The sequence below is a fragment of the Emys orbicularis genome, chromosome 21 (assembly GCF_028017835.1).
Source record: "Emys orbicularis isolate rEmyOrb1 chromosome 21, rEmyOrb1.hap1, whole genome shotgun sequence".
Classification (NCBI taxonomy): domain Eukaryota; kingdom Metazoa; phylum Chordata; order Testudines; family Emydidae; genus Emys; species Emys orbicularis.
Genome location: NC_088703.1, coordinates 3,359,364 through 3,381,977, shown reverse-complemented (window position 1 = coordinate 3,381,977; position 22,614 = coordinate 3,359,364). Strand labels below are relative to the sequence as shown.

At 56.5% G+C, this 22,614-nt stretch overlaps 1 protein-coding gene across 2 annotated transcripts; it reads right to left on the bottom strand.

Moving 5' to 3' along the window:
* Positions 1-1,727: 1,727 nt before the first annotated feature.
* Positions 1,728-21,376, bottom strand: SAMD4B (sterile alpha motif domain containing 4B). 2 transcript variants are annotated; one of them, XM_065420944.1, is made up of 12 exons: positions 21,181-21,376; positions 12,317-12,799; positions 9,586-9,825; positions 8,471-8,580; positions 7,947-8,033; positions 7,073-7,379; positions 5,989-6,074; positions 5,535-5,653; positions 4,082-4,277; positions 2,824-2,947; positions 2,208-2,291; positions 1,728-1,756 (listed from the first exon to the last, which is right to left on the bottom strand). In XM_065420944.1, the coding sequence occupies exons 1-12, from the start codon at positions 21,374-21,376 to the stop codon at positions 1,728-1,730; spliced, it is 2,061 nt and encodes a 686-aa protein (XP_065277016.1). The 2 variants fall into 2 exon arrangements, with proteins under 2 accessions (XP_065277016.1, XP_065277017.1); XM_065420945.1 differs by lacking the exons at positions 1,728-1,756; positions 2,208-2,291; positions 9,586-9,825 and having other exon boundaries at positions 2,816-2,947.
* Between the last annotated feature and the right edge of the window lie 1,238 nt (positions 21,377-22,614).

Below are 22,614 nucleotides of genomic sequence, written 5' to 3'. Positions count from 1 at the left end.
TGGTGGAGAGATGGGGGCCCCTTTCCCGCAGCCGGGCCTGCACCCTTCGGTGCCTCGTGGGAGCGGAGCTCGGGGGAGGGAAAATTTGGAAGCTTTTAAATCTATTTGTTTTTTTAAACAAATGAGTCACAAATCAGAAGGAAAAAAAAATAGGTTAATCCAATCAAAACGGGGGTTGGGATGGGTAAAAGCCACACCCCTTGCCTGCAGGCTCCTCCCACCCCCCAGCCCATGTAGTGTTTTCTTTGTTTTACACACATGCACACGCACACACAAAGCTTGGGGCTTAGGGGAGGGCTCGCTCCTGCCTGAGGCCCCCCACCCACCCCCAAGCTCACAGGGCTCAATCCTCATCTCCCCTCACACCCCCATCAAGGCATTTACGGAACAGCTGTCCCCGCCGCCCCCAAACCGGGGGGGGGGGGGGGTGTCTTCCAGACCACCCCAAACGGGCTTGCAAACAACCCCCCGCGTCACAGCCCTTTCTCAGTTCATTAGCATCGTGAGAGCCCCGCACTGCGGCCCCCGGCCAGGAAGGGGCGCTCTAACCCGGCTGCCTGAGCTTGGCCTGACGGCGCTGCCAACGCAGACGAGCTCCGGGCAGGGAGAGGTGACCCACAGGCAGAGCCGCCAATTCATCCGGGCGGGTCTGCCCTGTGTGGGCGGAGCCTTCCCAGCCTCTGCCGGGGGCACACACGGGGGGGGGCAAACCCGTCAACCGAGCTGACTCTCGAGGGCCCCAGATGCAGCCAAACCAACACCCACCAACCTTCTAATGCTCCAATCACGTGCACTTTATAATCCCCTCCGGAGGGGATGCACCCCAGGAGAAGACGCCCAAAGGGTTAAATACCCTCCAATGCGCCGACCCCTCTCCCCCCCCGGGTATCCCCATCACCCCCCACCCCCGCTCTTCAGCCCCGGCCCAACACCCCTTCTCTGAGGCGTGGCTCCTTTCCCTGAATCCACCACTTGCCCAAGGGGAGAGAGCACGGACCCCCTCAAAGGCCACGCCCCCAGCCACCCTCTTATGGGGGAGGGCGTGGCCCTCCTTCAAAGGCCACGCCCCCAAGTAGTCACAGGGGTGGGGTGGGGAGTTACAGGCACTTAATAACAGTTCCAGAAGAGTTCTCGGCCCCCATCTGTGGAGGTGTTTCCCCCCATCGCAGGGATCAGGTGCGAAAAGCAGGTGGGGGGGCTAACCCAGAAGAAACCAGCTCGCCAGGTTAGCCCCCCGGTGCCTTTCGTGGCAACCGGCATCGGCCAAGAGCGGCCGTACTGCCCCGGGGTTGGGGTGGGGAGGAAAGTGAATCAGAGATGCGCTTTATCTCCCCTTCTCCCTCTCAGGAGCTTTTTCCCCATGCTGAGAAAGGATGGGCGGGGGGGGGGGGGGGTGAAGAGGGGGGCGGGAGGACACACACACACACATGCGTGACCCAAGATCCTGCTGCTTCTGGCTTCGTTACCCTGGGAGTTACAGGATGCAGCTCAGTATTAAACCATAGTTAAAGTAATAATAAAGTAGAAAAATATTAGAACATATAAGATGGTAAGTTTGTAGTGAGAGCTTCTTCCAACCCCCCCACCGTGGCGGAGTTGATGGCAAACGCTGGGGGAGGGCGGGAGGGGGAGTGGGGTGGAAGATTCAACCACCCCTTTAAGCACCCCCCCAAAAAATAAAGAGAACCCCCTAAAGCGTCTCAGGAACCACGGATCCCCGAGGCTGGTCAAATGGTGGAGGTCTTGTCGGTGCCATCTGTTAGGAGAGAAAACAGGACCGGAGAGCGTTCAGTGTTGAGGCAGAAGGGGACGAGTCGTCGTCCCGTGGCCGGGTTCGGGCCAAGGGCGTTCATAAGGGGCCAGTGATTCTGCGTGCCTGGCGGTGGCTCCAGGCGCAAGAAAGAAGCCAGGAATTCACCGGGCCCCCCCAAATGCCAAGAGTAGCGGGAGGTCTCGGGCCCAGGGTTTTGCTGCCGACTACACCCAGCTGCGTGCTGGGTTCCGCCACAGGCACCCCACTGCAGACAAGGTCACCGATAGATACGTGAGCCCCATGCGTCTGGCTGCGATCTAGGGCTGAGAGAGAGTCGCCCACCCTAGGGCGGGGTCAAGGGGAGGGTTTGGGCCCCATCTCGGTCTCCCGGGGACCTGCTGGGTTGTATCGCCCTTTAACACGCTCCCCTCCCGGGGCTGACCCCGCATCTCACCGCCCAGCGCGTGCTCCGTCATGCTCAGGCACAGCGACTCCAGCGTGGGGTTGATCTCCAGGTCTGTTCCGGGGATCTGGCAATCTACAGGGGGGGCGGAGGAAGGGGATTAGCCAGGTGCCCCCACACTCCCTGGTGGGCAATGGAAACTGGATTCATGCAGCATTCATGTGACCGCCCCGGCCCACCCGGCAAGGTGGCAGCTTCGAGCCTCATCCCCTTATTAACCCGTGTGCTGCCACCTTCTCCACTGAAAAATGGTCAGTGATGGAGAATCCAATGACTGGGCCGGGAATAGAACCCAGGAGTCCTGGCTCCCAGCCCCCACTGCACTAACCCACTAGACCCCACTCCCCTCCCAGAACCAGGGATAGAACCCAGGAGTCCTGACTTGCAGCAGATGGACACTGCTTGCCAACACGTGCAGCCTGCTCTGGGGAGGAGCACGACAGGCTTCCCCCCCACAGCCCAAACAGCCGGAGAGGAGGAGGAGGAGAGCGAGTTGGCAGCAGACGGCCTCCCACCGGCCTCAGCTGGGCAGAACAGTCTCTCCAAGAACAACTCCTGTCCTGAGTCTGCCAAGGGCCGGTACCGGGCGAGCCACCTGGCTACTCACCCTGGGGGAACATGATGATGGCCTGCGGCGACGTGTGGACGGGTAGCGAATGGGTGCGCTGGACCGAGCTGCGGTTCTGGCCCGGCATGCTGTTGCTGCCCCCGGGATTGGCGAACCACAGATTCTGCGGACAGAGGGGAAAGACCGGGAGAGAGGTTGCAGGAGCCTGGCCCAGAGCAGCTGGATCCCCCAGGCTCACCAGCGCCAGCCTGGCACATGGGGGATCCAGAGGCAACGTTCAATAGCAGCAAAGGATCGGCGTGGCTCTGAGTCACGCTCCCCTGGAAGGAACAGCGGGCTAACGCTACGCTGGGAGAGGGGGCCGGGCTCCCGTGCCCGAGCCAGTCACAAGGCCCTGGCGCCCCCCACAGGGGCGGGGAGATAACACTGCAAGGGGAGAGCCCAGCTCGATTCTGCAATCCCAGCTTTCCGACCTCACAGAGCAGCTCTTAACCCTCCCTCTCCCAAACAGAGAGCCCCACCAGGCCATTTGGAGAGCAGAAATTCATTTAAAAAAAGAGGGGGGGGCCCCATCAATTTATCCTGCTCTAGCCACTAGATCCCACTCCTTTCCTACGGCCAGGAATGGGGCTCAGAAATCCTCCCTCCCCCAGGCCCGCCCTGCTCTAACCACTAGCACTGGGGATAGAACCCAGGAGTCCTAGCTCCCAGTTCCATTCAAGATACCTATCTGGTCACCGTAATACACAAGCGCCTCACAATCTTTAATGTATTTGTCCTCACATGCCCCCTGGCAGGCAGGGCAGATCTATTAACCCCAGAGTAACATGGAGAAACTGAGGCACGGAGAGACTATGACGGAGAATCTAATGGCTGGTCTGGGACTAGAACCCAGGAGTCCTGGCTCTCAGCCCCCTGCTCTAACCACTAGCCCGCACTCCCCTCCCAGAACCAGGGATAGAACCCAGGAGTCCTGACTCCCAGCCCTGCCTGCTCCAACCACTAGACCCCACTCCCCTCCCAGAGCTGGGGATTGAACCTAGGAGTCCTGGCTCCCAGCCCTCTCCAGTGGACCCCTCTCCCCTCCCAGCCCTGTGTTCATGGCCCTAGACATTTCTCTCTACAACCTGCTGACCTAGACAAACGAGCCCTTCTAGGCTGGCACCCGCTGCTCCCGTTCATTGTAAAATCCCCTTCGGCTCAGCTGGGGCGTCAGCCAGAGCCACGAGGGAGTCCGGTTAGAGAAACCGGCCCACACCCGCGGCCGGAGCGACACCTCCCGCCCCGCCGGACTCACCTGTCGTCCCTGGCTCCCGATGGGGCTGGTAAGTGCATGCCGGGGCAAGACCCCTCCAATCCCCGCCGGACTCAGCAGCCCGAGGCGGCTCGGGGGCATGGCTCGAGGGGGCATCTGGAACGGCCGCTGCCCTCTGCGCGCGACGCCCACCCCCACAGATCCAGCTATGGGGAGAGAGTTGGAACCAAAGGCCCACCTGGGGGAGGGGAGAAGGCGAAAATAAATAAAGGACTGTTCTGAAGTCACCAGAGAAGCTAGCTACCTGCTGCTGGATTGACACACCCCCCGCCCCAATTTCACGTGGGACAGGTCTTTGGAGCGCCCCCTCCCACAGCAGCCCACACATCTGAGCATCTCAGGGCGTTAGACACCCCTGGGCCAAGTGATCTGTGATGTGTTGCCAGGTGGGGGCCCCACCAGGGAAGCCTAGAGGGTGCGGCTGGTTTTCCGGTGGTGCTTAGCACCCTCCCGCCCTTGTGAAAATAGGGGTCCTTTAAATGCAGCTCAAGTGGCCTCCCCCACCCGCCACTTGAAAATCTGGCCTGCGCAGAGACGGATTGCCCCTTGGAACCGGCCTTAACCCCCCTCCGCTCCCCCCCAGTAGGAGGGGCACAAACTAAACGGGCTTCCCACAGGCCTGGGTCGCAGCTGACATGTGGATGGATCCCAGCTGGCCACTAGCGGTCAAGGGCGTCCCCGCTCCCAGAGACGGGGACAGGAAGAGACAGCCGGGGATGCCTGACAGGTGACCCAAGCCGCTCAGCCTGGACTGGGGGGCAGCGCACAGAGCAGGGCTTCAAAACTCGCATGAGCCTGCCCCCCCCTCTGGGATTTCGGAGACACCCCCACCCCCAGCCAGCCCTGTCGGCCGGGATCCCAGCGCCTGCTCCTCCCTGGGCTCGTCAGGGGGAAGGCCGCAGAGCAGGAGCATGTGGGAGGATGGGGGATTTCGTAACGCGAGGCGTGTTGCTTCTGTGCCCCTGGGAGCGACCGACCAGCTCCCCAGCCCCCCCTCGGCGGCGAGGAAGGGCTGGAATCAAGACAGGCAGCGACCTGCCCACAGCGATGACCCCAGAGAGCTGGGGCTAGAACCTGGGAGTCCCAACTCCTAGTCCCCGTCCATGCTCTAACCGCTAGGTCCTGCTGCCTCCCTTCCACAGCCATTAGATCCTAGCGATCTAGGAGCCAAGTGGCTCCAGGCACCGCTGGGGACCCCCCCACACCTACAATTTATTTATTGGTTCCACCTTGCAACTGCGATTGGGGAAATTGAGGCAGCCTAAGTCACACATCAAGGCAGAGCTGGGACCAGAATCCAGGTTCCGTAGAGCCCGATCCACTGGGCCATATTGTCTAGCCAGATCACCCAGGGGGTGTTATTCAGCTCTGTTTCCCCCCCCCCCCCGTACTCCCAGCCTTCACGCCATTCCACAGCTGAGCCCTGCAAACCTACCCTTTCTGCTGGCGGTACCCTTGCATGTCGAGCACGGCCTTCCGGGGGAACGCTCGCAACAGCTTCAGCACCTGCTGCTTCCAGGACAACAGCCTCTTCTTCTGCGTCTCCGTGAATGCCTGCGGCGCACAGGGACAGCGCCGTCAGGACGCTGGGCTGGCGCTGGGGCATAAGGAGGGGGCGGGAGCAGCCGCAGGGAGGAGGGGCACAGAACGGGGCACTTTGCTACAGAGAGCGGAGGGATTCGAGCACACATCCAGCCCAAAGCAGGTGTGTGTGTGTGTGTGTGTGTGTGTGTGGAGGCGGGGGAAGGTCCTTAAATGACCCGCTTGGATCAGTTCAACAGCCCTGGGGCCTGGCCTGCTGGGCACGGCGGAGAAGAACCCAGGAGTCCTGAGGGGAGCCAGCAGCCCCCGCCCCCGGGATCAGAGGGAGGTTTCCATGCAGACGATACCTCGTGAGTCAGGCACTTCTCTATGAGCTGGAGGTAACTGGTGATGTTTTCCTCGTCAGGCCGGGAGACGAGCAGCTGCGTGCACACTGCGAGGGGAGCAGAGGGGTTACTCCCCAGGCCCTTCCAGAGCCTCTCCCCTCCGCCCCCCGCCCAATGCTCAGCATGGGGGGAGGGATAGCTCAGTGGTTTGAGCATTGGCCTGCTAAACCCAGGGTTGTGAGTTCAATCCTTGAGGGGGCCACTTAGGGATCTGGGGCAAAATCAGTACTTGGTCCTGCTAGTGAAGGCAGGGGGTTGGACTTGATGACCTTTCAAGGTCCCTTCCAGTTCTAGGAGATAGGATATCTCCATTAATTAAATTTTAAAAAAATTAAATAATTAAATTAAAATTAAATTAAATTAAATTATAAAAATCATGTCCCCCCGGAGGTGGGTCAGCAGAAAGGGGATGCTGCAGCTCACAGGAAAAGGGACTCACCCAAGGACAAGTGGTGAGCAAGCAGCAGGGCTGGAAAGAACCCAGGAATCCTGCCCAGTCCCACCACTGCTCTAACCACTCAATCCCCACTTCCCTCCCCCAGCCAGGAATAGAACCCAGGAGTCCCAACTCCCAACCCCCCTCTGCTTTCACCACTAGACCGCATCCCCCTCCCCCAGCCAGGAATAGAAGCCAGGATTCCTGACCACCCAGAGCCAGGAAGAGAACCCAGGTGTCCTATGCCTAACACACACAGCCAACCTTCCTCCCGCGCTTCGTTTTGTTTACCTGCTAGAGAACCCAGGTGTCCTGAGCCCAGCTCCCGCCCCCTCCCACGACAGAGGGGATAAGTCATCCAGCTTCCCTGCCCCGCCAAGCGGGAGTCAGTGGGACCCATCCGCCTGAAACAGGGCTGGAGACGTCAGTCAGCCCCAGCCACACATGCCAACACGAGGGCATGCCCCCGAATCTGTACCGCCCCCATCCGGGAGAGAAGCAGTAGCGCTCCCTCTAATGCCCCAGGACCCCCACCCCGGGCTCCCTGAATGCCCCTGGGGGAAAGGCAGTGCCCTCCGGACCGGATGCCGGGCACGGGGACGCCCTTACCTTTCCCCATCACCCGGGTGAACTGCCCCGGGATGTCCCCTTCCGCGATGGGTGCCGTGGCCGACTCCCCGTCGCAGGGGGAGGCCGTCTGGGATGGGAAGCCGTCCACTGCAGGCTCCTTGTCCTCTGCCCCGTTGGTGGCTTTGTCCAGGCCCGGCCTGGGGGCTCCGTGGCGCTCAGGCACCGCCTGCTGCCCCTCCTTGGGCGTGGCCATGGCCTGGAGGGAGCTGTATGCTTTGATGGGCGTGATGATTATCTGCTGGAGCTCCTGGAGCGCGTTCCACAGGTTCCCTCCTTCTAGGATGTCCTGCGGAGGGGCCAGGGAAAGGGGGTGGGAGAAAGGGCAAAGGGGGTGGGGAAGATGCCATGAAAAATTAAGGGCAGCCCCACGTCTCAAAAAAGGACCAAGGGGCGCAGTGGTCCAAGCATCAGGTTCAGAGCACCGGAGATCACGGGTTCGAGTCCCAGCAGCCCTGTGTGGCAGGTAATTTAGGACTCGCAGCCACACGATCCTGTTTGCCCTGCACGGCACCTGCCCCGAGATCTTGGGTTTTAACGCCAGCAGCCTCGAAGCAAACTCCCCCGGCTGCGGTTCAGATGTGCGATCTGCCACTACGTGAATTCCAGTAGCACCTAGGGGCCATGACCGAGATCAGGGCTGCGCCGCCCCCTTTGCACCAGGTGCAATGCAGGCCCTGACCGAGAGGCACAGATCCCAAGGCGCTCACAGCCTAAGCAAGGACTGCGACCCCCGTTTTACAGGTGGGAGATTCGAGGGGCCTAAGGAAGCGTCAGGAATCAACCCCGGGGCTGGGTGCCTTGACCTCGAGGCCTCCGGCTCAGACCTCGCAGGGGAAGCCGGTGGGTCTTTTACCTTCTCCAGAGACTTGAGAACACTCTGCCTCTCCCGCAGCTTCTGGATGCTCAGGGCAATTTTGTGTCTGGCTCCTTTGGTCACGTTCTGTGCAGGAAGGAAGAGACGTGGGAGCTAAGGTGACAGCCACGGACGCAGCCCCTGACAGACTCAGAGACACGCCCTGGGAACAGGTCACAGCCGCAGGTGCCCCCTGCCTGACAGGAACTCAGGGCTCTTCCGTGGCATTTGCCCCACGGGTAGGTGGGAATTTCGGGCTCTGGGCTGGAGGTATCCAGAGAAGCCCCTGGAATTTAGTGATTGGATCAAATCAGGAGCTGTGGGGACAGTGATGGGTGTCCATACGTTTATGCAGTCCTGAGAGCCCCTTCCCAGCTGGCGGGGGCCGGAGCGGCCCCCTAAGTCTGTGGAAGACGCCTGTCCTACGACACCACAGTCCCCCTGCCCGGGACCCGCAAGGTGGCTGCTGCCCCCAGGAAGCGCACGGGCGAGTGGAGGCTGGGACCCTGCTGTCCCCTCCTCACCTGGGACTCCAGATGCTGCTCCGTGAGGGTCATCATCTCTTCGTACGTCATCTGGGAGAAGAGGGCTGCGTACTTGTGCAGACGAAGGCTCTTCAGCCACGAGGGGACGTCTGCGGAGACGGGAGAGACCGGCCCTTTAGTGTGACCCAAGCCGCCACTCACCGGCCAGGCCTGGGGAAGCGTCCGCAGCTCCCGGGACGGCCGGCGTTACGCACCGGCCACTCTGGGGCTCCCCAGAGCCACAGGAACATTCCCCTTTCAAGGCAGGGCCTTCTCAGGTGACAAGGGGCGTGTGTAAGAGAGGGTATTGGAAGGGCATTCGACCAAGGCTGGCTGATACCCACAGCAGGATTCCCATCATTAGAGCCCTGAAAATCCATGGACCATTTTTGCAGATAGTGGATTGGATGCAGATACAACCGTGAGGGCTCTACTCACTGGTGGCACCTGTCCTGCGGTGTCCGGCAGCCCGGGGGGGTGCAGTGTGCTTGGGGCCAGCGGCAGGTCGGCGTCGGGGCGGTCCAGCACCCGCTCGCCGTGCCGCTTCCTGTCCAGCAGCTCGGGCCCCTCGGGCAGCGTCAGCGTCCCCCACCACGGCCTGGCCTGGCAGCACTGGACACGCTCCCAGTCCCAGCCCGCCGGCTCCTGGGATTGGACCTGGTGCCCAACCCCTCCCCCTCACCACTGCTGCCGTGTGCCGTCGCTTGTGATCCTCCGGGAGCAGCACCTGATGTGGCCCCCCCGACTCCCCCTCTGCGCTGCCCCTTCTTGAGACCCCACCCCGCCTCTTCCCTGCAAGACCCCTCCGCCTCCCTCACTAGCCCTTGTGAGACGGCTTGCCGCTGCGGGGTTGGATACAGGTAAAAGACAGCTAGCAGATCGCGGGTTGATCCTGGCCGCTGCGGATCGGACGTGGATCCACGTTTGTATCCGCGCAGGGCTCTACCCGTCACAGACATAGGAAAGGCTCATCCCCCTTGCTCACCACTGCCCATGTTCCCTCCAGCCCCCGGCCTAGCAGCCCTGGTCAAATCCCCCCGGTTAGGGCTGCACAGGCGGGGGTCTGATCCAGCATTTCCGGGGTTGGCCGGCAGAGCGCCTCCCCCCAGCCGTACCTTTCATGCCACTGCCATCCTCCTGGAAGCTGTTTCGGCTGCCCATCTGCTCCTCCGTCTGTTCGCTGCCCGAGGAGGCCACGCTGCTCTGGGGGGACAGGGGCGCATGGTCCCCCGGGATGAACGCCTGCCGGGCGCAAAGCTCGTCGGGGCTCATCCACTCGCCGGGGGCCTGCGGGCTGGTGGGGATGAGGGACATGGAGCGCTTGAGCGGGCTGGGGTGGATTTGGCAGGGCAGAGCTGGAAGGGAAGGGCAGAGAATTAGCATGACGACATCGGGGCTGGATCTCCCATCCTACAGATCGACCAGGGAGGATGAGCCTCGCGCCTCTGGGCGGGGGGGGGGGGGGGGGGGGGAAGGGAAGAGAGACACGGACGGAGAGAGGAGAGATCAGCCACCTACAACTCAAGGCAGCTGATGCCTCAGGGCCTGGCGCTCGGAAAGTGGTTTTTAGCTGGGCTCCTCCTCTCCCCATTCAGGATATGGCCCCAGAATGGGCCCTGCCCCCCCAGCGAGGCTCCCCCAGACCCACATGGGCAGAATTCTCTGCACGGCTATGGTGCATTTCATCCAAGGGCCTTGATGCAACTGACCAGCAGGAGTCGGGACCCCTCTCCGGGAAGCCCCCTGCTCCAGGGCATGCAGAGGATTGACAGTGCAAGTGAGAACCAAACCCACACCGATCGGGGAACTAGCCACGTGACCACGCTCCTTTTGCCAGTCACCCGTGCAGAGGGACGAACAGCAGCAAAGGGCTTAGGAGGGTCAGTCTGGGCTGGGGGGTTCTGTCTGCACTGCTCCGTCTGCTTCCCCAGCACCGTGAAGCAGCCGGGGAGCAGTTCAACCCCCGTCTTGTCTCCCTGCTGTATTTGGCGGCAGTGAAAAGAGGCAGGTACCCTCCAGCCCCTGCCACCGCTCTCTCCCCCTCCCTCGCTACGGATCTCCCACTATCCCGAGTGCCCCTGTGGGGACTGCCAAGGAGCTAGCCAACGCCAAGCAGGGGGATGGCACATGAGCAAGGCAGAGCCCGGTTCGGCCAAGGGACCCAGGCTGTACGTTACAGCTACGGCCAGGTCTAAGCGCCGCTCTGGGATACAGTTGGTTTTCCCCCTGAACTGTACAAACCCTGGGCACACCCTCAGAGGCGGCTTTCAAGTTAAAGGGGACGCTGGTAAGTCAAGTTTAGCTGCCTCCGTTTTGATTCGTGTTATTCCTGTTTTGGTGCGAAGAGAACACACGTTTTCTCCCCTCCCACTCCCCCCACAGCCACCGGAGCGCTGGGGGCTGCAGGGAGGGAAATCCACCCGGAACCGCCCCAATGGGACAGGAGGAGACGGAAGGGAAGGAAAAAGTGTCTAGAAGGAACGACTGCATTTGATTAGCTTTAATAATAACAACTCCTGTTTCTTTAATAGAAGGAGAGGCAGTTATTGGGAGGTGGTGGGGTCAGTAGCGTAGCTAGGGGGGGGAGCGGGGCAGCGGCCGCTCCCCCACTGAGCACAAGTGGCACCTTGTCAATTTCTTGGCGCCTTTTAAATTTTTACTCACCCGGAGGGGACAGGGGGAGCGATCAAAAAAAAAAAAAAAAGTGACAGCCGCTGCGGCACTTTTACTCACCCGGCGGCGCGCCGGGTCTTCGGCGGCACGCTCTGCGGGTCTTCGTGGCATTTCGGCGGCGGGTCCTTCAGTGCCACCGAAGACACCCGGAGTGAGTGAAGGGCCCGCTGCCGAAGACCCGGAGCGCCGCCAGGTGAGTAAAAGCGCCACAGCGGGTGACGCCTTTTTTTCTTTTTTGGATCGTGCCCCCTGTTCCCTCCACCTGGCTACGCCACTGGGTGGGGTTCAGTAGGTCACCTCCAAAATTGACACCCCCAGCCGCCCATCCTGACACTCCTCTGACCGTCTTCAAGCTTCATTTACCTCACCAGTCACCGTGGCATCTGTACGTACGTGTAAGCACACCCCCAGCCGCCATGGCACGTTGGACTCCAAGCACTTTGCAGGCCCAAAGCACCGTGCAAACTAATGCCCCTTGGGATGGAGGGGCAACCAATATTATCAGCCCCATTTTATAGATGGGGAAACTGAGGCACTGAGCCACGGGGCGCTGACCTGTCCCCCAATGTCAGAGCTTAGATTTGATCTGTCATCGTCCCCACCTCCCTTTGCCCCCAAACACCACAGACCACCCACCTGGACACACTGCCATCCCTCCAACCCCCCCCGCTGCTTGGGCCTCAAAATATTTTCTTCTGGGGCCCATCAAGAAGCAGGCGCGGAGTCCGAGGAGGAAGCACGGCTCAGCTGATAGGGACTCCGAACTCCTGGGTTCTGTTCCCCTCTCTCCTGCTGACTAGCCACAGGCAAGTGGCTTCACCCGCTCTGTGCCTCAGTTTCCCCAATGGGTAAAACAAGGTTGGGACACCGCACCTCTGTCAAGTATTTTGAGCTCTACAGAAGGCAGCCATGAGAATAAGGCATGTTTTCTAATCAGAGTGAGACTCAATCTACGCAGCTTAAGGAAAAGGTTAAGAGATGACTTGATCCCAGACTAAGTACCTACGTGGGGAACAAACATTCGATCATGGGGTCTTCAAGTTCGCAGAGAAAGGTCAAACACGATCCAATGGCTGGATGTTGAAGCTAGACCAACTCGGACTGGCAATAAGATTATATTGGCCTCCAAGCGCCTACCTACTGCCCACGCCCCATCCTGGCCCCGCCCCGTACCTGCATTTGCGTTGCTTCCGATGCTGTTGATGGCCGAGGGCACCGAGCTGGAGGAGTGGAAAGGCAAGTGTCCGTTTTCGCGGGGCAGCTTCTCCTGCCAGCCGTGTCCCAGCTCCCCCATGCCCGAGTCCCCCGGGCCCTGCCACTCATCCGAGCCCTGGCGCGAGTGGTAGGCAGTGTCGGGCCGGCCCCTGCCCTGGCCGGAGTAGCCGCTAGACAGGCGTTCCTCGAGGTGGTTGAGCCACAGGGCCAGGGAGTTGCGATCGTCCAGCGTGGTGGCCGGGTGGATGAGGGCGTAGGACAGCAGCTGCCGGCTTTCCTCGATGAACAGGTTGCTCTCGATGGAGTAGGCCAGGACCTTCTGCAATAGCTTCATGTATTCGGACTTGGCTTCTGTGTTGCCAGGCTGCAGCAGGGGCAGGTGAGACAGGAGCAGGGAGACCACCTTGTCCTTCGATTCCTGGTGCCATTGGCTGATGACAGCTGTTTGGGGGAGAGAGAGCAGAGGGGGTGAAGAACCGGAACAAACAGGAGCCTGCTCCTTCCTCCAGGCACTTTCGCCACAGAGAAATCAATGCAGCCACTTCTGGGGAGGAACAAGACAGCTAGTGAAGAGGTGTGTAGGAACACTAGCAACAGCTTCAGGCAGGGAGATTTGTATCCTACCGAAAGCCACAGCGTGGGGTGACCAAGGGGGCTTACCAGAACCAGCCACCTGGAATGGACACCCCGACCCCAGACACGGTGAGCTCAAGCAATCCAGGCGATCAGTCTGTGTGTCCCCCAAAATGTCACCACTTCCAGCAACAAAGAGAGCTCCAAGCACTTGGCAAATGTGGTCTCATTTCTCCCATTTTATAGCTGGGGAAACCGAGGCACGGGGAAGGCAGCGACTTAACCAAGGTCAGCGGCAGAGCTGGGCTCATCAGACCTGCGATTAAACTCCAGTGCTCTATCCACTAGGCCATGCCACCTCTCCCTGCTGAACTCTCCAGCTCACTCTGCCCAAAACTAACGGGACAGCTCTGATTTGAACTCCCTTCCCCCGGACAGCGCGCGAAACTTAAAGACCGGAATCGATCTGGGCGGGGAGGGTAAAAGAGGCCTTTGAAGGGAGAGGGTGCTCCACGCTGAAGCGGACGTATTTGTTATGGGCGTATGGGGGGGAAGTTGAGGGACGGGGAGCCTGGCAGAGAGCTTTCTCAACCGTTTAGGGATTAGGTAAATAACCGTACAGTTATTGGGAAATCACCACGTGCACAGCCAGCAGACATAGCATAAGGGCTTGTGAACCAGAGCGAGTCCTAAGTCCTTATCTGGCCTCCTGTATCCGAGCGCCTCAAAATCTTTAGTGGGGCAGAGAAGGGCTACTGTCAACATTGCACAGATGGGGAAACTGAGGCAGCCAGCGGCAAAGTCACTTGCCCGGGGAGTTTGTGGCAGAGCTGGGAATTGAACCTAGGTCTCCAAGTCTTAGGTTAGTGCCTAACCATTGGATTTATCCTTCCTCTCCTTTGCCAGCTACCCCAACCTCAGTGTGCAGTGGAATAAAATCCTAAACAGATGATATCGGTTCAGGGAGGATCAGCGCCATAGTTTGAACCATAGGCACCGACTCCATGGGTGCTCCGGGGCTGAAAAAGAATTGTGGGTGCTAAGCACCCACTGGCAGCCCCACTAATCAGCTCCTCCCCCCCCAAGGTCTCCTGCCAGCTGTGATCAGCTGTTCAGTGGCATGCAGGATGCAGTGGGGGGGAGGGGGCAGGAGTGGGGGCTTGGGGGAAGGGGTGGAGTAGGGGCAGGGCCTGGGGTGGAGCAGGGGTCAAGCACCCGCCAGGAACTTGGCGCCTCTGTTTGCTCACGCCTGGGGTTCAAACCAAAGTCCCAAGAACCGTTATTAATTTCACCAGATGAAATTAACAGGCAGCAGGTTTAAAAACAAACAAAAGGAAGCAGGTCTTCACCGAGCACACAGTCAACCTGTGGAACTCCTTGCCAGGGGATGTTGTGAAGGCCAAAAGAATAACCGGGTTCAAAAAAGAACTAGATAAGTTCCTGGAGGATCGGTCCATCAATGGCTATTAGACAAGATGCTCAGGGACACAACCCCATGCTCCGGGTGTCCCTAAACTGCCAGAAACAGGGTGGACGACAGGGGATGAATCACTCTAAACTGCCCTGTTCTGTTCATTCCCTCTGAAATCTGTCTGCTCTGACAAAGGGTGTCATAAGGAGGAGGGAGAAAACTTGTTCACCTTAGCCTCTGAGGATAGAACAAGAAGCAATGGGCTTAAACTGCAGCAAGGGAGGTCTAGGTTGGACATTAGGAAAAAGTTCCTAACTGTCAGGGTGGTTAAACACTGGAATAAATTGCCTAGGGAGGTTGTGGAATCTCCATCTCTGGAGATATTTAAGAGTAGGTTAGATAAATGTCTATCAGGGATGGTCTAGACAGTATTTGGTCCTGCCATGCGGGCAGGGGACTGGACTCGATGACCTCTCGAGGTTCCTTCCAGTCCTAGAATCTATGAAGTACCTGGTGTTGGCCACTGTCGGAAGACAGGATACTAGGCCGTTCTTATGTCAAATGTTGATCTCATGCAAGAAAAATTGTAAGGGAGGGGGCTGTATCTCAGGCACCCCACGCTCAAACCACCTCAGGTTTGACTCGGTCACGCTACGCCGTACCCCCATGAGGCACAGAAAGTTTCAAGACCATCCGAGTCAGCCTGCGGATTTTGGAGCTCTGAAAGTCAGCTGGTCAACGGTCAGCTAGACCCAAGCTTAACTCAAGCAGGTGCTACCGGCTCTTTGGAACAGCCATGGGTTCAAACTCTCAACAGAGATGACCAAGCCCCCTCAGCCTTCAGAGATAGTGCCCTAGCGTTCCAGGAAGATGGGTGAGAGTGTCTCGGGTCAGAGGAGATCCAAGGTCCTATCCACTCTGCATGGACATGAATATCTCCTTGGGAACTTTCTGAGGGAGCAGGGGCTTTGCCCTGGTCTCCTGAGGCAAAATTTCCTCTCCCACCTCCACTGTTGGTCCGCGTTGCTCTCCACCCCAGAAGCAGCTGCATTGGTGGTGCTGTTGGCGCAGTCTGTGCAGCTCCCTCAACACTACCTCAGGGCTAATCCCAGCTCTGCTACTAACCGACCGTGTATAGCCTGAGGGTGGAGGGGTCACTTTCCTGCCCTGCCTCGGTTTCCCCAACACCATGGGGAATGCATTTGGATGCTTGAAGCTCTAGCCAACTCTTCCCTGGCAGCGCAGGCTGCAGAACTGGGATCTCTTGTTCTTTAATAGCGACTTCAACGCCCCCCCTAGCGCTGAAGAACATTCACTGCCGGAGAGAGGGGACGGGAGGCTTCAGGAGAAACTTTCCCTACAAAGTCAGAGCAGACAGATTCCAGTACACGCTGCCATCACCACGGGCAGACGCCCAAAGGTTACAGTTACAGGCCTGGAGCTACCCACCAACTGCGCAGGGGGGCCCACAGCCCCGGAAGGGCAGGGTCTGCTCACCGCGTGCCTGTCGGATGGAAGATACCCTCTGCCAAGGGAAGCTACATTGAGCGGCACATGCAGGCCCGGCAATCTTAATTCTTTAAATCTTAGCTCCTACCCGCTGTTTCCTCTTGGCCTCCTAGGGAAAGATCCTTCCCACACCTGTGGAAGAACGGGCCTGCTGCACAGAGGAGTGCCCTGCACAAGGACCCCTTCCACATCTTGTGCTGCTACTCCGCTCTTGAGAGTCCCCTGCAAGGGAGACAGTGTGGGCATGACACATGCCTGGAGGGGCAGGACTCCTGGGTTCTATTCCTAGCTCTTCCACCGATTTGCTGAGAGCGCTAGGGTAAGTCACTGCCTCGCCCCGCACCTCAGTTTCCCCATCTGTAAAACAGGTATAGCCATACGTTTGCAGGGCGCTTACAGATCTCGGGATGAAAAGCACTGGCTCGGCCTAAGTCCCGAGTCCCCGGAGGATGGGTGGTCCAATTAATGGAACTGGAATCTATCGCCTTCGTGGTTTATTTAGGGGGATCCACACATCGCCAGAGCGACTGTAGAAACAAGCACCCGTCTGACACTCCAATCTGGGCTATGACCCATCCCTGCCTGCCCCTAGCAGAGCACGCAATCTCAGCCAGGGAGCAGGAGACACACTTGGAAAGGACAGAGCGGTTACCTCTGGGGCATCTCCCATCACACACACACAGCGCTATTTTTAACCTGGAAATTAAGGCTTAGGGAAAGGCCAGGCCGCAGAGGCTGAGGCCAACGATTCAGCGAGTGTCTCCTGCAAGCTGCCAGCAGGCCCTGCGCAAACTTGACAAGATTTGCTTTGCTACTTCATCGAGGGACCAAGGACCATCCTCACCCACAGAGAACAGCTGGGGGCTAAAAGGGTGCCATGCGGCACAGGGTTTGCCACGTTTCCAATCTCAAATCGCCTCATGGGGGAATTCTGGAACAAGGCTGTTAAAATTCACATGCGAGCTGAAGCGTGGCACAAGCGAGAGGGGGAATTTTAGCTGAATCAAGAGCTCTTGCTTTAAAAAAGCCGAATAGGTGGAATTCTTTTTCAAAATCTAGTCTGTTCTGAGGCCTGACCCATTCCGAATCGGACACTTCTTCCCAGCTCAAAAGCAACATGCTTTTTACAGTTCACTCATTACTTGTTTTTAAATCCAACGGTCCTTTCAATTCAGATCATTCCCTTTCAGGAACAACACAAGAGGCCCCTTAGACGGTCAAGTTTTACTTTGCTTTGAAAACTGGCTACCAAAGAGGGGAAATGGCTAATTACTTTTGGCTGAGAAGCTTTCCCATGATGCATCCATGGCCGGCATTACGTAGTTTGCTTCAGCTAGACAGAAACAATGTTGAACTGTCTAAAGAGTTTTGCTAGTGCTGATTTCGGGGGCGGAATTGAGTTAAAGAACAGCTTAACGACGTAGAGAGAAATGATAGAAAGTCAAAGAAATTTGATGTGCCTAGCCTCTGTTTGCCAGCAGCTGGGAATGGGTGACAGGGGATGGATCACTTGATGATTCCCTGTTCTGATCATTCCCTCTGAAGCACCTGCCATTGGCCACTGTCGGAAGACAGGATACTGGGCTAGATGGACCTTCGGTCTGACCCAGTCTGGCCGTTCTTATGACCCTGTTTCTTGATTCGTTTGGATCAAGAATGCGGAGATAGCTCAAATAATACCGGACTGCCATTCATCTGACCTCTGCTTTTTCCCCTCCCTCTTCAACACCCCCCCCCCCTTCCCTTTGTTGCCTATTTGTGTGTCTTTTTACTGTCTCTCTCACCCTAGCAGGTTACGTCTGCGTAATATTGTCTGATTTTGCATTGTCTGGTCTTGCAGCTCTGACAAGTTGTAAAGTCACCTATCGGCATCATCGTATTGGCTAGCCTGTGACAGGGGCAGGATCTGGTAACACATACAAGCCGCAAGTTCTTGACCTTTTTGTAGTTGTTTGATTGTTTCTTTAGGAAAATTCATAAAAAATAAAATCACACACACAGAAAAGCTTTAAACCAAGGTAGCCACAAAATTAAGACTGAAAAAACGTTGGGTCTTGCTGACACTTTATATTAGGCATGGCCAAACCGAGGCCCCTTTACAGTTAAAGTACAACCCATGGAGCCCCCCATTCCCTCCTCCACCCCCCCATTCTCCATCTACTAGACTAGGGAGGGAGCTTGGGGCTTCTGCCCTGCAGGGAGGGGGGGCTCAGGGCTTTAGCCCCAGCAGGTGCCACCCGGCAGGACAGGCTGTGCACGTCTTGTGGCTCTCAACCTTCTGAAGATTACTGCATGTGGCTCACAGGGTCAGAAGGTTGGCCACACCCCTGCTTCATATCTACACCCCAGGATATGTAAAGGGCAGATTCCACCCCATTGCTACCAGTCTGAGTGGCAAAAACACAACCCCCCACCCTAGGAGGAGTTCTCCTGGTATAGCGTACCTTGCTTTGGCAAAGCAGAAGCAGCTGTATTGGAAGAAAAGCCCCTTACGCTGGTGTAACTGCGCCTGCACTAAGGCGATTACTGTCACCACCCTCACCCACAGATTTGAAGTGCAGACAAGCCCTTAGAGCACTTAGTTGCAATATTAAGTCGCTTTGCTAGGACCAGCTACACAAGCATGGGCTCATTAAGGTGTCTTGGAGCTTGTCTGCACACACTTTAAATATGCCAGTATAATGACAGTGGTACACACAAAGACACCCCTGCCTCCCCGCAGACGGATGCAGTTATCCATGTTTTTAATATCACTGTGGCCAGATGTGTGTTAGGGGTGCTTTGCTGGCCTAGCTAAAGCAGTAAAGCGGTCCTAGTGTAAGTGCATCTTACACTGGTACAAAAACGCAGTTTTACTGGTCTAGCTACATCTACTTTGGGGCTTTTGGTGACAAAAGCTAGGTTGGTCGGGGATCATACCTCTTCGCAACCCTTACTGATGTAGCTAGGCTGGCAGATGTCTGTAGAGCAGACCTGGCCTATAGCTAGGACCCTACCAAATTCACGGCCGTGAAAAACGTGTCACGGACCATGAAATCTGGTCTCCCCCGTGAAAGCTGGTCTTTTGTGTGCTTTTACCCTACATCATACAGATTTTACGCGGGAGACCAACATTTCTCAAACTGGGGGTCCCGAGCCAGAAGAGGGTCATATGGGGGGGGGGAAGATGCAAGGTTATTGTAGAGGGGTCGTGGTATTGCCGCCCAGAGCTGGGTGGCCAGAGAGCGGCAGCTGCTGGCCAAGTGCCCAGCTCTGCCGGCGGCGCCCGGCCAGCAGCAGCACAGAAGTGAGGGTGGTAATATCATACCATACCATACCATGCTACCCTTACTTCTGCGCTGCTGCGTTCCCAGTTAGGTCAGGACCCCTGCAGTTACAACACCATAAAATTTCAGATTTAAATATCTGAAATCATGAAATTTACAATTTTTAAAATCCTATGACTGTGAAACTGACTACAATGGACTCTGAATTTAACAGGGTTCTCCCTATAGCTCATTCTGCTTTCCATATGGGAATATGCTATACCAGTTAGAGACCAGTATAACAACATCTATTCTAGGGACTGCCTCCATGGAACTACATTGATGTAAAAAGACGACCTACAACAAGACAATCACACTCCTAAATGACAGTGACACAAACAAAAATCTCTGTGTGAGCAGAGCTTAAAATGAAATAAGAGCTTGTCTACAAGGGGACACTCGGGAAAATTAATCCAAGTTGGCTAGACACGTAAATTCAAAGTGGATTAGTTAAACTACACTAAACCCCGTGTGGATGCACTCATTAAGAATGAAAGTGGCCTTAATTCAGATGAGTTTAATTCAATTCCAAAACCTCACTCTCATAATTCACTTCCATAGTGAATTAAACTGAATCAAATTAAGGCCACTTTAATTTACAATGGGAGTGTCCACCCAGTGGTCTAAAGTGATGGCACTAAATTTACACCTTTTGGTTAATTCAGATTAATTTTCCTGAGGGTCCCCATGTAGACACGCCTTAAGTGTCCACGTTGAGATTTGCCCCAGTTTGATTAAGACAGTTTGATTTCCTCACGTTTATTCCCCACCCCCCAACATAGTTGCGGGGGGGGGAGGGGGAGGAGGAGGGAGAACATGGATGCCTACAAGACTTTAGACCAGGCATCTCTCAACCAGGAAGGCCACAACTTTCAAGGGGGTTACGAGATGCTGAAAAGTTTTATTACAATCTAAAGCAAGGAAAATCTCACTCCCCCATTTCTGGCACATCCTGACCTTTTCATGGTCAAGCATTCTTCGACCAACCTCTCGAAACACACAAAAAAGTTATACAGGCTTAGCATTATCACTGATTGTTACATATATTTTATTCTTTTATAGTAAGCATCAGAGGCTCAGGAAAATGTTTGCCTTCGAATAAGGGGTCGCCAGCCTGAAGGCTGAGTAACGCTGCATCACCCTACAAGTAAATCTGCATTAAGGCCAGATCTACCCTGAAAGAGCTTTAAACTTCTGTGCTTCGGAGATGCTTAAGTGACCAAGTGCAAAGAGACACACGCTGCTACCAGGGAGGAGAGTTAAGTAGTTCCAATACACTGCAATTGCTCTCCAAGAATCCGAAGAATGTGAATAGCAAAGGCGGGAGAGTGGCTGGGGGTGGGACCAGGAAGAAAGGGGATGAAATGGAGTAGAGGGGAACAGAGGCTGAGTTGAAGCTGGGGAACATTCTCCGCCCATGGAAAAAGGAGCCCCGGCTCCTGGAACGTTTAGAACTAGGTCAGAGAGAGGATTGTACTTAGGAAGCACGCTGCCCTGATTCCCGGTGGGCTGGATTATATAAACCAATTGTCTATTTCAATCTTTGGTGTAGGATGATTAACAGAGTCTAAATTACCATCATTTGTATGACAGTTGTGCCCAGCCATCAACCGGGAGCCCATTACGCTAGGGGCTGTACAGGTGTATTACAGTAGCACCTAGGAGCCCCAGTTTGCTACACAAACACACAAAAAAGACGGTCCCCTGACCCAAGAGGTTTACAATCCTAATGGATATAGCATGCCTCCTTTTCCACCCTAAACCTCTGTATAGCATTGGTGCAAGGCTGTTGTCAGCTGCCCTGTCTCGCCCCAGACATGGCTGCATTTCAGAGATGGTTAGTCTCGCATATCACAACAATGGACTCATTTTAGAGTTCAGAGAGGGGAGAGTCAGATTAAACTACGCTGATCTAAACCCACCCCGTTCCTGATGCTAATCTCAGCCTGCTCCACCTCAGACTGGGGGGCAAACGGCTCCACCGGACCGACAGCAGCCGCGTCCCAAAGCTGCGCCCAACTTACCTGCGCTGTTGGCCTCCGACTCCACGATGTGGATCTCGGTGCAGTCGGCCAGCGAGTGCTCCAGGCACAGCTGCAGGAAGCGGGCTTGGGTGCGAGTGACGCGCTTGAGAAGGGAGAGCAGAGCCACCGTCTGCTCGCATTCATTCCAGCCTTTGAACCAGCCGGCCAGGATTCCCACCTGATCCCGGAACATCATGGTGGCAGGCGCGTCAACGCGGCTCGGCAGCAGCACGCCCAAGGCTGGGGGAGGGGAGGGAAGGGGGTCAGGGGAGAGGGGGGAGCAAGGGAAACCCCCTCACATGGTTTCAGCTTTAAATCCTACGGTTTGGCCCGGGGGTGGAGGAGGGCACGACCTGGAATGCAAATCCTGCTGCCAGTGAAGCTGGGATCACATGGGGGGACTGTCCCAAAAGATCTTTCTCCGTCTAGATCCTTTTGCAGGGCTCTCCTCTAAGCAGACTGCCTTGGAGATCCCTGCAAGGAAAAAGAAATACGAGATCGATTAAGAAAGATTGGCCACCCCGGAGCACAGCCTGCGTTGTTCTATAACCAGGTCTAAGGCCTCTCTTGCTTTACAACAGCAGACAGGTGGGACGATTACACATCCAAACATGCAACAGGCTATATCTTGAGCCCAACGGAAAGCCCACCTGCGGAACTCATCGCCACAGGAGATCAGAGAGAGTCAACTATTGCATCTGGACAGCTTTATGACCAGTTATGTTGGTGCAAATCAGACCTCAGGTGGGAGAGATGAATTCACTTTTCTTCCCCGTTTCCCCCACGTACGGTATTGTGCAATTCAGATTCCAAGGCTAAAAGGGACCATTGTGATCACCTAGTTTGACCTCTGGATAACACCGGCCAGAGACCTGTCCCAAAATAATTCCTAGAGCAGAGCTTTCAGAAAAACATCTAGTCTTGATATAAACATGGTCAGTGATGGAGAATCCACGACCACCATTGGAACAATATCCCAAGGGTCAACTACTCTCGCTGTTAAAAATTTATGCCTGATTTCCAATCTCAAGTTGTCTAGCTTCAACTTCCAGCCATTGGATCGCGTTAGACCTTTGTCTGCTAGACCAAAGAGCCCACTGTTAAATATTTGTTCCCCGCATAGGTATTTATAGACTGGGATCAAGTCACCCCTTTAGCTTAACAAAGAGAAAGTTACTAGATTGAGTTGGCTGGATGAGAAGGGGATTCACCTTAAGCATCAGGCACTGGATGTTGGTAAAGCCCGGACAGCGGACAAGGTAGACCAACTGTAAAGCCTCAAAAGGAAGCATTTTCAGGGCATGCGTTAGGACCTACAGCTGCTTTTAACTTTTGCTTTTAAACCAACAAGATTTTGCGTCGCCGGCGTCCCTGGAGATTCACCTGCTCCCGGCACGCAAGCACAATACCAGGATCAGGACTGCACAAGAGAGG

Coding starts and splice junctions, on each gene's coding strand:
- SAMD4B (XM_065420944.1), bottom strand. CDS start 21,376: ATGATGTTCCGGGATCAGGTGGGAATCCTGGCCGGCTGGTTCAAAGGC. Junction 8,034..8,470: donor AGCAGCATCTGGAGTCCCAG/GTGAGGAGGGGA, acceptor CTTCCTGCACAG/AACGTGACCAAAGGAGCCAG. Junction 7,380..7,946: donor TTCTCAAGTCTCTGGAGAAG/GTAAAAGACCCA, acceptor GCCCCTCCGCAG/GACATCCTAGAAGGAGGGAA.